Source organism: Malurus melanocephalus, unplaced genomic scaffold, assembly GCF_030028575.1.
Source record: "Malurus melanocephalus ecotype Western Australia unplaced genomic scaffold, MMel_1.1 scaffold_190, whole genome shotgun sequence".
Classification (NCBI taxonomy): domain Eukaryota; kingdom Metazoa; phylum Chordata; class Aves; order Passeriformes; family Maluridae; genus Malurus; species Malurus melanocephalus.
This window is the reverse complement of record NW_026623422.1, coordinates 1108868-1122054: the sequence shown is the minus strand read 5'-3', so window position 1 is coordinate 1122054 and position 13187 is coordinate 1108868. Positions and strand designations below refer to the sequence as shown.

Below are 13187 nucleotides of genomic sequence, written 5' to 3'. Positions count from 1 at the left end.
CTTTTCCTATTATTTTTCTGATGCAATGTGGACCTTTAATCATAAAGGCTGTACGAGTGGGATATATATGAGACCAGCATAGAATAGACCTCACCAGTGAGACAGAAGAGATTTATCAGTGGAAGAACATCTAGTTTCTTGGGCAAAAGTCTGAAATCTCAAGATCGAGAATGAGAGAGGCAGTGAAACGAAGTCTTGAGATCTGAGAGTCGTCAGGAATGGCACAGGTGACTGTGCTGTGGTGAGAAACCTCTGCCTGACCTAAATCTGGGGGTGAGGTGGCAGTGAACTCCCTGCTTGTGCACTGCAAAGAAATTCCCAGTGGATCCCTTCTCTGGGGAAGGAGCTCTGTCCCCTTGAGGCTTCAGACTTCTCTGAATAATTAATCCATTGGGTCTRTGTCCTCAGGGAGAGATGAAAGAACTGTTGAGGGCTCCTGTGTTACACCTGATAAAGAAAGTCATTAGTGAAGCTTCAGATAGCCACATAAATTAAAAACACTGGCATCCTCTTTCCTTAATAATAGATAAAGCCTTTAGGATTAAAGTTTAAAAAAAGAGTGGGGAGAACAACTAGAAAAGCTTTCTGTGTGAGTGAAATACCTTTTCACATAGTTTTACTTKCCCCTAAATTACTTACATTTTCCAAGCTGCCCTTATTCTTCCTCCATTTCTGCATGAAATGTGGGGAGAGGGGTGGTAGGGTAAAAATATTTTAGAACTCCTTGTGTTCTGAAATTACAGTAAAGATGTAAAATTCGTTCTTCCAAATTGCTTTGATTCTCGAGGTGAAGAAGTATTTCTGTGGCTGARCAACTCAGTATTTCATTTGTAGTTAATTATCTTTTTTATGAGAATAAAATTTCAACTGTTGGTAGGTTAAGAATGTTTGAATGCTCATATTTCAGGAAGCAAAATTAACCTGGTTGTTGCTTTTTTTTCGCTCATGCATTTAATGACACCAGAATATTGTGGCCAAATTACCACTCACTCCATTCCTGTATTGCAARCTGGTGGTAGTTTATGCTAAACTTTTTTTCCTTTATTTCCAGGTACAATGGATCCCTTCCTAATGGAGACAGGGGGCGAAGGAAAAGCAGATTTGCCCTTTTTAAACGGACTAAGGCAAGTGGAGTTAAACCCAGTACGGTTCATGTCATCTCTACTCCTCAAGCATCAAAGGTATGTGACACTGGGCAAATGCTAYTTTCTAATGCTCCTGAGTGGAGAACAGCTCAGGTACTACTGCTGAATTATCTTCCTGCCAATTTATTCTGTGGTAGTAGGATACATTTGTTTAATGAAGAGGCTGCAGTGGATTTTCTTTCTTTAATCCTGTTACTGTTTAAAATAGTYTGTAAACACAGGTATGAGATAATCTAACCTTCCTACCCCTGTTCAGAAAGCTGRCTGTCAGTGCTGACTGTTTTATCTGAGCCATAGAGTAGCTGGGTGATAAAAACACAAAAAGTRTTTTAGTTTCTTTCTCACCGGAGTGATTTTTTTTCTCTTCAGGAAGATAACTGACATGCTATAAAAAATGTTGCAACCCCTTTGAGCCGTTCATTTTTCTTACTAATAATGACACTGCAGATTTTTACTTGAGGTTTAGTSTGGATGAAGGAGGAAAAGCAGCAAAGTAAATATATTAACATAGCAACATATTAATGTATAGAACTGTCCAGGTCAGAATTCTGGTGGTGGAATGTATTGCAAGCTGCAAAAGGTCTTCCTATCTCTCCTCTCAGAGCTTTTTTCTTAGAAGCAAGAAGTGAGTRGAGTTTGGGCCAAAGTGGAGGGGGAGTTCTGTGGTGTTACACRAGGGGATGGTTTGTACAAGATGTACCTCACTGAAGTCCCTCTTGGGAGAGGGAGAGAACCAACCTACACCATTCTCAGAAATGTGCTGTCTGACTTGGACCAAGAGAAGAATGTTGTTTAATACCTAGTATGGGATTGTGTTTTCTTTTCTAATACACACCGTACACAGTAAATGCCTAAACTTACCAAAATACRCAATATCAGAGCTTGTTTCCTTTGAACACTGTATAGGGATTGCCTGCTGCAGATAAATGTGGAGTCTTTTGGATTAAAAGTTACAGTAAATATTTTTCAGTGTTTGTATTACCAAAGTGTAACTTTAACTTTTGTGAATTAAATCTTCCTGATGAAATCTTCAGGAAAGACCTGTAGTACACGTTCATATGTCTAGTCTGTTGCTTGAAATTCAACAAATGGGAAAAAAAAAGTGTTTTACATAGTGGGTGGAAATATACACATATTCTCACTGGATAATCTTAAGCATTTAGACTGCAGATAGTATTTCAGCTTTGAGTTGCAAAATATTTAAACACCTGGCAGACACCACAAGGAATCTGGTTAGTGTTCATCTGCRGTGTTATTGTAGTGCAGATAAAATATGTGTGCTGTACAAATTAGTGCCCTTATAAAGATAGCAGAGGGTCTGGGACATAAAAGCCTGTCCTTTGAGGATTTGGATTCAGGTRGATGTGTCAAGTTGAATGTATTTTGCACTTTGTCTGAACCCTTAGAAAAGAGCTTTTGTGTATTTGTGCTGCTGTCTGGGGCAGRGTTGGTGGATGTGTGCCAGAACAGTGGTGCAGTGGCTCTCAGTGAGTGCTCTTTCCCTGCACAGAAAGGACACTTATATTTTTAAGATGCTGTCATCAGCTTTTCTCACATCGTAGGCACCAGAGCCTGAATTGTTTCACTAAGAATTGTTTCTGCACGTAACTTGTGTAATTGATTGAAGAAACATAGGCTAATAAAGAGTGGCTGYTTAGTTCTTGGAAAATAATGTGCAGCTTGACCTCAAAAGTTTAGTTGTGCTSTCAGTCTTTCAGTCTCACTGTATTTAAGGAAGATGAAACAGCAGAAACTTGTGCTGCACAGGATATTAAAAGTTTCCTCCCTTTGCATCCTTCATTTTAACTTTTCAGATACCAATTTTCTGTTCGTTCTGCTTGTCTGTCACTAAACTGAATCTATGAGTAAAAAGACATGTGATGTTCAGAGTACTGATGCTTTTTGGGGGGTGCATTTAGCAGAGGTGGGAGAAGCCCTGACTGTCTCTGTTGGTTTTGTTTCTGACAAATGGAGGCTTGAATAAGGTGCAYGGCTGGGTTTGTGCTGATTGCATTAATGCAACAGCTCAAGAACTGTAGCTGTCACCAATTTCGAGTTAGTGTGTCAGCCTGAAAACTGCAKTAGATGGTAAGAGGATGCTTGTCATGTTCCATTGTCCCTGCTGTGCAGGTGTCAAGGACATCTGGAGTAGCAATGGCTTCAGTAGTAAATTTAGCTGAGCTAATTGCATATGAATCACTGCCTTTTGTTTTTTCCACTGAGCTCTTGTTTTTTGCCATTCTGCCTTCTGAGGTGCTGAAGAAAATTCAGAAATGTTGGGCCTTCTGAGGGTATGTGGCTGTATTTGGGAGGAAAGCATTGCAAGGGTGATAAGTCTCAAGTTTTTTCAGAGTTGTTATCATTGTTAAAATATAGAGGCGTCTCTTCAATATTATGCACTTGACTTTAAAATCTGTTTTATTAACTCTGTGCTTCAGCACGATTTGGGAATTTTCTAGTGTCCCCCATTTTACAAAAATCAGACCATTTGAGACAGAATTTTTAAGCATTGTCAAAACTGGTTTTACTGTAAGAAAGAGCTTAAAACTTCTGCTGTTCTGAGCTTGTCTGTATGGACATGTCTGGGGTAGAGTTTGGTGAATGTGTCTTCATTAATGAGTCTTCATTAACTGCATATGGATCTTTCTCAAGATTTTAATAATCCCCTTTGCTAAATGAGAGAGTTTCTTTCAAAACCATCACATCACAGCAGAGGCCACTCCTTGCATTGACTTAGTTCTAATGATGAAGAGGAAGGTTTATCAGTTGTGAGCACAGAATTTGTGAAAATCTTCCTCTAACTACAATCTCACAGATGTAAGTTTACTATTAGCTCATCATAACATAGTTAGRGTTGATGATTTTTATTTTCAAGCTATGGGAGCAGTTTAACAAAGTCAGAAGGCAGTTGTAATGTGTATTTCAGTTGGTTGAATTGTGTTAACTGTTGTTTCCATGCACAATATTTAATGCTGTGAAACTCCTGTCAGAGTCTGCTGGTGTCTGAGATGATTCCAGGCTTTATTTGGGCAGAAATTTTTTACAGTAAGTGATGAACTTCAGATGAGAGTGGAATAAAACGTTTTTTTTTTTTCAGAATATTTACCTGGGACTAATGGGATGCTGAACTGCAGTTTACTGGGCTTGGGAGGGAAATGGGAGGTTTTCATAACACTCTGATCACAGAATCCCCCAGGACTTTGGTTCTGCAAGCATTTAGATTTCTCTGTTGGTTTATGATGCTTTGGAATTACTTCCATGGATGTGAAGTTTAGAGAAATGAAAAAGGGGCTTCATGCACATTTGAATTATTTGAGGCATTATGAAGCAGGAATTGTTGACAGTAGCACTCCAGGATTCCCGAGGATTACTCTGGAAGCATGACTGAATTCCCATGTTATAGTGTGGATGATAATTCATATATTCCAAAATATTAAGTCAGAGGGCAACAGAATGTAACTGCAGAGCAATGGAAGTACTCCTTTCTAACAAGGGAATATTGTGCTTTCCTAAGTGAGTGCATGTGTAATAGGAACTCCAGAAAAGACTCCAAATGCCTTTTGAATTGCTGCAGRCTTGAAAAACCCCACCTTTAATAACTCTTTATGGTGGTGTGTCTTGGTATTTATTATGCCTGTCTTTCTCAGGATCAAAGTTTTCCTTTGGTAACCTGTGGTAGATAAAGGCAATGCATTTTCTCCCCTATGAAATTACTGTTTCAAGCTGACTGAGGAAGATCTCTGTGACTTCCAWGTCCAATTACCTGCCGAGTTGGCTTCTGCTTTGTGCTATCACAACAGCACTTGGATAGTCACTGGCTGAGYTCCTGCAGCTCCAATCAAGTTTCCTGCTGCTGCTGGAGAAGAACAAAACGCAGCCATACGAATAATTATTAGGTCGGGGAGAGAGCTGCAATTTGTGCTTTGAGTGACGAGAGAAAATGAAAGTATAGGATTCTTGTGATTAGTTATCTACTGTAGATACTGCATCTGCTTTGACGTACTTTGAATTGGGAGTAAAAAGGCCACAAATCCTTTTGGCACTGACAGCTTTTTGGTGTTCATTSTGAATGAGAGCTGTAGAGCTCAGCTGCTGTCAGGAGGATGCTGTGTCTGTCAGTGGCTTCTCTCTTTCCTATTTGGCTTATTTATGGTCTAATCAGTTCATGGAGCACTAATTTGTTCTGAAGTTACTTAATCACATAGGTGTCTCGAGAGCCCTGGGTTATGCAGAGGCAGCTTTTTCTTGGCTCATCAGACTGAATCTGCTTGAATAATAGTTTCCTTGGTGTAATGTCCTTTTCTTTTATTAGATGAGTATTGTCTTAACATGCTAACTTCCTATCCCTGTGCCCTTGCAAATAGCAGGGAATGGTTAGGCAGGAGAAAATAAAAAGGACTCAATAAATAACAACCTTTACTAGGTTTGAAACCCTTCTTCCTGAGCTTTGGGGTTGTTTTGAGCAGAATGCATGTCAAAGGTTTTGGAAAATCATTTTATAGTGTTTTCTAACAAAACCCAGATGTTTAGTGAAGGAAAGGGAATTAAAAATTGCTGAGGTCTACAACAATTATTTTTTTATGACTTAACGTTGCTTTTTGTTTCCATACTCTCCCTTCAGAGGATAAAAAAAGATCAAAAACCACTTTCCTTGTAAACTCTCTTTAAACTACATCTGCTCTAAATCAATATTTTAGAGCAGATTCTACTTGAATGTGGGTGCCYTTTGAAAGCAGAGGCAGATGCAATGATCACCAGGGCTGGTGTCAAGAAACTCGGGAACATTTCATTTCCCCATATGCATCCCCTTGGCTTCCCACAGCGAGCCAGRCTGTGGAACCACTGCTGTGCAGGATCTGTCACTTTGCAGCTTCCTTGACCATGTCAGAAATAACCTGGGGGGTTTGGGCTTGTGATGATGCAGGACTAGGGAAAGGAGAGGCTGGATCAGATCTCAGCTGAGGTTTACATGCTGTAGTGTAAGGTCAGACACTGCAAATCTTGCTGTCCATCACATAATGTCCTCGATTGTTTGTGGCAGGGAAAAGCGACAAGTGGGATTTGTACTGGAGAAGGCAGAGCCACTTGTTTCACTGGAAGATAAAAATTTCACAGCTTGAGCTTAATGTAGCATGACTTGTTTAAAACTGTCTTGTTCCAGTTTGACTGGTTCCTGCATGGTTCCCCACTGTTCCCCAGAATTTTAGAGTGGAAATTTTGGACCACCTGCTGTAGTGGTGAAGCTTTGTCCTGTTTCATATTTATTGTGTTTGGGCTCTCAACTGGCTGGAATGGATCTGGTCTTAGAAGTGCATGTCTCCTGAGAGCTGGGCTGCTCTTAGCGTCCTATAAGTCAGGAAGACTCCCTGAACTGGTTTTGGATCAAATGAAGCCAGATGCATTGAGCGTTCTGTTTCTGCCTCCATGGTGGTACTGCCTTTTGGACTTCCTGTCAGGATAAATCATCCTGCAAGTTGGAATGACTGAGGGAGATTTTCTTCAGAGTATTAAAAAGTGATGGGGACTTGCTGTGGTGTTTTAGATATTTGGGTTGGGAACAGCCTGATGATTGCAGGGGCTTGTATACAGCTATTAGAGCTTGGGACTGCYAGCATCTGTAATACAGGAATTCCTCTTCTGTATTTAGGTTGTTTCATGCTCAAAAGAAAATGCCATGACAAGGGGAACATACAGCTGATGATGGATATACTTTTCCTGTTATCTCTAAATCATGTCCAAATGAAATTGTCTGAAATGGATGGAACACTGTTTTGTAAAAGTCAGGTAGCGTGTACTCAGAGCAGTATGGAATTGCTCTCCTGGAACAGGGGCGTTGGAACTGCATCAAAGAGGAGATAAGACTGCTCTGCTTCAAGGCTTTGTTGAGTGGGGCAATTATTTTGAGAACACAGAAAGCAATTGGAAGCATCATGGGCCAACAGTAACTTTTCAGAGAAACAAACAGCTGCTACTCCTGTTTTACAAATTAGAAAATACTTGTTTTCCAGAGTGCTTAGAGATTTTGTTGATGGAAAGAGGAAAATCTAAATATTTCTCYTTTTGGGAGTCTCTTAKGACTCCATCTGTAAAATKAGTAATGTTACATGTTTGCCAAGAGAAGAACTAAGAGGGGTGACTCTCTTGTGACATTTGAAGATTCCTCTTCCCGCTCTGTAGGTCTCTTGTCTGAGACATGTTTATGCTTTCTTTTAGATGTAGATTTACTTTGTTTTGGGATCCTGCTGGTTTGCTCCTATAAGGAGCAAAGACCTCACAAATATTTTAGAGAAAACAGGGAGTACTTTATCCTGCTAATCTCTTTTAAAGGGATATATCCCTACCAAAGTGCTTATGGTGACGCTTCATTTGCTGAATGCTCCAAGCTCTTCAGCTCTGCATGCAGAAATTCTCTGGCACTCATAAAACAATTCTGAATTCTTTAGCACTGTGGCTTTGCTTCTGCAAGATCATTATCTTTTTTTTTTTTTTTTTTTTTTGATCACCAGTGAGGTGTCCTTCCATGAAAACAAATGAGCCCAGCCACTGGACCTACATCAGAGTTTGTACTTAGATGACCTCTGTGTAAGACTGCATGTGTTACGTACAGACTTGCCTTGAAATTCTGCATGTCTTTTGTCCGTAGTGACTCTGCTGGTGCTTCAGGAAGTTCTGGACTTTGCAGATGTCTGCTGTGAGGTAATTCTTGTGGTAATCTATGCTTTGGCCTTCTAATTTCAGTAGCAGCAGATGCCTATCGCTTTGGCTTGAGGAAGCTCATCAAAGGCYCAGCAGTGCCAGCTTTTTCAGTTGTTCAGTGCTCTGTCTTCCTCCAGCTCTGAGGGATCTCTCCTATGCTGATTTCTCCACAAACAGAGGATGATGGATGCTTTCATCTCTGCTTTTTGATACCATCCCTGCTTGCTGGTATCACTCTCCACCAGGCTGAAAAACTGTGGGTTGGTGTATAGCAGTCAGATTTGCACACTGCCCTGGAATCCTCACCCTTGGGACTGTGTCCTGGCATTTCAGGCCATTGTCTGAACAATGATCTGTCTCAGACTGGGGTCATCCTGAWGTGTTGCACTCTCAGCCTTGGATGTTGACAACAAACACCACTTTTGTGGTCCCAGAGATTTCCCTGGGAACCTTTCTTATTTTATAAGTTTAAGATACTAAGAGACACTTTTCCTCTTGCCCTATTCCAGGATAAGAAAAGGGGAASCAAGTACAGATTTTTATGTATTTATTTTCTTTCATGAATCTCATGTGACCAAAGAAACTCTGGTTCCAGGGCCTGTAGCTGCACAGATCTGTTTCTCCTCCCAGACTTCACAACTGATTGAAGGCTTAGATGACAAAGMAGCTTGGATAACTCTTGTCTAAAACAGCACTGCACAGCTTTGGTGAGGGGTGTTYTTGAGCAGGGGAACCTGAAAAGAAGATGGAACTTTCCTGGTGAGATAAACCACATTTTATACTTGCTCTGCAGCAAGGCAAATTTCTATGTTTTATTGCTAACCTCAAATYCCAGAGAAGTTTTAATTGAAGAGCTGCTTTGTTTTGAATATCAGACAACTTTCGAAAATCAGGACTCTGTGGGACCAGAAGGTCAGGGAATTTCTGAACCTGTAGCTGCTTGTTTGTTGTCCAGCTCTTTGGGAAATTCTGTGGAAGCTCTTCTTTGGATCTGAGGATTAGAGCTTCTCTTGTCTTCCCCAGACAGTGCTSTTCCTAAGCAGTGCTTTTGCTGAAGCTTGATTTCAGCTGAATGAGGTTATTCCACCTTTTCACRCCCATTCTTGTARAGTTTGTGCATTCTYGAATGAATTGGGTTATTTTCTCAYATTGATACAACTGAATTTGTAGGGYCAGCAACTCCTCATCTYTGCTAAGGGTTTGGTGAACTTCTCCCAGCTGTGTAGTTCAGCCACCTGAAAATGTGCCTGGCTGTTTGGRTGGACCTAAACTGATCACACAGATACCAACCAACCTTTCTCCTTGAAGCTTTTGCCTTYACAATATTTTGGCTGTGCATCTGTTTAACATACAGCCTCCTCCTGAGTCCAGAATTCTAAGAGGAGGTAATTAAAGAGATCATGTGGTTGAGAGAAGATGAGGGAGAGGTGCTTTTCTGTGCTTGGGGTTTTTAAGAGCTTGTGTTATTAAAGCAAAACTTTTTCTGTAATGCATAAATGCAAAAAAAAAAAAGGTGTGAATTATCAAAACATAATTCTGATTTCTGTAGTTTGCACCTTTGAGGCATTACTGTACTTTCTATATACAGTTACATATCTGTATGTATATTACTAGTTTTGAGTTTTCTACAAAGGTTTGGAGGAAATATTGAGTAGGACAAAGTCAGCAAATGCACAAAAGCTGGAAGGGGGCCTGAAAGGAGTTTTGGGGAGACTTCTGACTTCTAGCCTTCCTATAATGACATTTACCATTATAAACTTCACACAATAGGCTAYGTGTAAAACAGAATTTTTCCCTTCTCCCTGCTATCTCTACATTAGCATTTGATTTTCCACACCTCAGTCTCCCTTCTTCAGCCCACCAAAGAACATTGAAGAACTGAAGGTCAGCAATGAGGCAGTGCCTTGGTGGTCCAGGTGGGAGGCAGGGAGGAACCAAACTGACCTTGTTTCCAGCATGGGCAGCTGCTYCCAGTTTGTTCCCAAAGCAAAGCTGGCCTTGCAAAGCTGGATTGTGAAACTTGGAAAAGCACATAAAGTGTTCTCCCTCACTCATCCCTCCCCCTCAGAGCTTTCTCAAATCTTTCTGTTTGGTGTTTTGTCACAGAAATTGACTCTGTTGCTACTTGAGTGTAATAAATAAACTGCGTAAGTCAAAACAAAATGTTTGCAATTTTGTGCARGAGACAGCCCATACTGAATGTCTTAAAATATCCTTGTGTTATGATCTTGCCTGTTACTGGAAACTAACACTCTAACTCTCGTTTCCTTGGTTAAAAATATCTTGGTTATTTAATGTTGTCTCTTGGTATCTTTGCRCTGTAGTAGCAAATACTGCTGGGGTTGAGAGTATCACTGTGCCATTGTGTGATGCCTTTAAAATACATAAATTAAATACATGTTGTTTTTCTCTGACTGCTGAGAAATTCTGTGTAGAAAATCCTCTGATTAAAATTTAGCCATAATGGTAAATAAAAATCTATATGTGTATACCAAATACAGCATGACAAGGGGGACCACCATCATATAGTGTAGCAGCATGAATGCACTGAGGTTTTTCCAGGCTGGAGCAGTAATTGATTTTTGTTTGGTGGCAGTGAGTTACCTTATTTAGCCTTAAAAACACCAAACCACTTTGAAACAGGAGTGTGGAGGCACCCTCCTCAGTCACAGGCTTTGCTGGCTTCAAACAAATCTGTGAGGAGGAGAAGATTTTGAAATGTTACACACAGTATTTCTGCCCTAAGTTGTATTCGGGCTGTGCAAATGCTGAGGGGTGATAGTTGCCTCAAGAAGTGGATGATGCAGCTTCCATGGAGCAATGATCCATTCTGTTCCAGTGTTTGYCAGGTAATGCTTGGCTGCAGCATTGGTGGTGGAGCAATAATGTGAACAGGATGATCTCTGATTCCCAAAGAATCTTGCTCCCAGCTCAAGGGTAACAGTCCTGACTAGATTAGTCCTGAATAAGGCACTTTGCAGTAGGTAAAACCCTACAACAGTGCTGAAGGCAGATGCACTGGAGACAGTCCTTCCCTTTGGCAGCCCAGCTGTGCCTGCARCACTTGCTTGTGGAGAAAGGAGTGTCAGGGTCATGAAGGCTGAGGCTGGAGCCTSTCTGGGATCATTTGGGAAGATGCTGAAGGCCTGGCTTTGCAGGGTCAGTGCTGGTTTAGAGCAAAAGGATTTGGTCAAGGCTCCATGGATTCRGATGTGTCCAGAAGGTCATACCAATTTTGGTATCTTAGTTGCTGATATAACCCTGGCTGAACATCACTCCAGAAAGAACTTGAGTACATGGGATGTTTGACATCTTCGGAGCCTCATGTAATCTGTTGTCCTTCAGTCATTTTTCTGCCAAAACCTCGAGTGTCTGCAGAGTCATTTCTTGTACTCCTGCCAAGATTCGGATAYTCTTTGTTTTGAAGTCAAGGAAGTTGTCTTCAAGGAAATGTCATACCCAGAATRATTTGTTAATTGTACACAGGCTGTCTTCTAGCAGTACTTTTCCAGCTTTCACTTGCCTACTTGTGAAATGTGCTGTTAGCACSAGTAAAAGTTCATAAATCACAGATACACAGATTATATCTAATCAGCCYGCCCAGTGTTCCAGGATTATCTCAAGTCTTGTGTTTCTCAGGCTTGATTAACAGGAAGGAGACAGCACTTAGGACACTTGTTACAGGTACATAATGTCTCTACTTTATCACTTGAATAACTTTTTTCCTATTGTGTATCTGTGTGTATTTGAAGAACAAGGAAGATAAAAAGTAGATCTTCTTTAAAACAGAAAACATTCAAATATTATGTACTCAGTCTCATCAGATTGGCCAAAGCCTGCACATTAATTTGCCATGATGGTTTGCTGCTTATGTGCTTTCTTTAGTTTGTCTTTTTTTGTTTATTTATGCATTGATATGGATACCATGTTCTTCTTGTTACTGAAATAGATGTCAAGTGTTAAAAGAAGACTTACTAACTATTGGGGGGGCTGTGTAAATTATAGTTACAGCCCTTTCTCATGAAGCATTCACTGCTTTTAAATCTATTTATTTAGTGCCTGTTAACTTTAGCCGGTACGGTGATGATTGAATACTTTTTCATGCAAGCTCATGGAAGACTTGAAGTGGAATAAGATTCACCTTTGAAATTCACAGAGATAACTTTGTCAACAGCAAGAAATTGCATGCAAAATGGAAAGGCCAAAAACATGCTCAATGTTTTGGCATCAGTTCTTAATCTAGTTTATCATTGTGCCTTGCTGTACTAATGCTCTGTTAATAATTTCTTATAGTGAGAGTATGTTTTGGTTCACATTGGGGGAAAACACCTTGCCTTTAAAATCGGGATTGTGGTTATATTAAAGTGCTTTTGGCAGAAACTGAGTTGATRCCTGTCTGAGGCAGGCTGCCTCTCCTTGTCAAGTGGCAGATGGGTTGGTTGTCTGTATAAACAGTGAGACTTGCTCTGATGTGGTGTTCTGGGTGAGTTGCTGCAAAGTTGTTGGGTTTGGACTTAGTTCTGATTTTACTGAGATTTTACAGCATCAAAAATTGGGGCTGAAGGGGTTGGATCAAACTCTGAAATAATTGACATACAGAATCAGGCTGTGATATAGTTGTGGCAGAATGTATTAATATGAACTTTTTATGAGAGGATGGCATTTAATGTGGAAATAAACTGATACAGAAGCTTGTGCTTTGTCTTCTTCCCCTTCTGCATCACCTCCTGTGCATCTTGTAAGTGCAGACATAATAGAGTGTAAAGAAGTGGGTGTTTGATTTATTGAATTGTTTTGAAAGACTGGGTTCAAATCCTGTTATTTTCCTTCCCATCACACCTCCCATCTCCTGCCACTGACTTGTGCTGCTTCTCTCCTGAGCTCTTTTGTCCCTGGGAAGTGAGGGACACCAGGAGTCTAGACATTGTTTTTTTTTTCTTTTTCTGGTTGGCCTATCAGTGAGATGCCTTTGAGCTTTTTAGGAAAACATTGCTGAACATTTTCTTTTTGGAAAGAAAAATGTTAAAACTGTACTCMTGGGGCTTTGAAAGAGAATTTTCCTTCTCATTTTGCATTTAATATATAAAACATGCATGCACTGTGCTTAGCACTCACTACTGGTGTAGAGCCTTGCTCCTACTGGAATACACATAAAATAAAAATAGTCCAGTGTGCTCAGGAATTGTGAAATTTGATGTGTCCCAGTTTTCATTTGTAACAATCACACTTGCACTGTGTTGATCTTTTGCTCCATGTTGGTAACATTTGATTTTTATTTCTTCTCTCTTAAGCTGGCAGAATGAGAACCTTGTTTTTGCCGTAGTGAGTTTCTTTGCTGGTTTCTGA

The 13187-nt window shown here is 40.3% G+C and overlaps 1 protein-coding gene across 1 annotated transcript in view; it reads left to right on the top strand.

The window, feature by feature from the left end:
• The window catches only part of PELI2 (pellino E3 ubiquitin protein ligase family member 2), a 62624-nt gene that overhangs the window by 23659 nt on the left and 25778 nt on the right, over positions 1-13187 (top strand). Inside the window, exon 2 of the mRNA XM_057373213.1 lies at positions 1052-1181. Coding sequence (XP_057229196.1) covers positions 1052-1181 — 130 coding nt within the window. The remainder of the gene's footprint in view (positions 1-1051; positions 1182-13187) is intronic.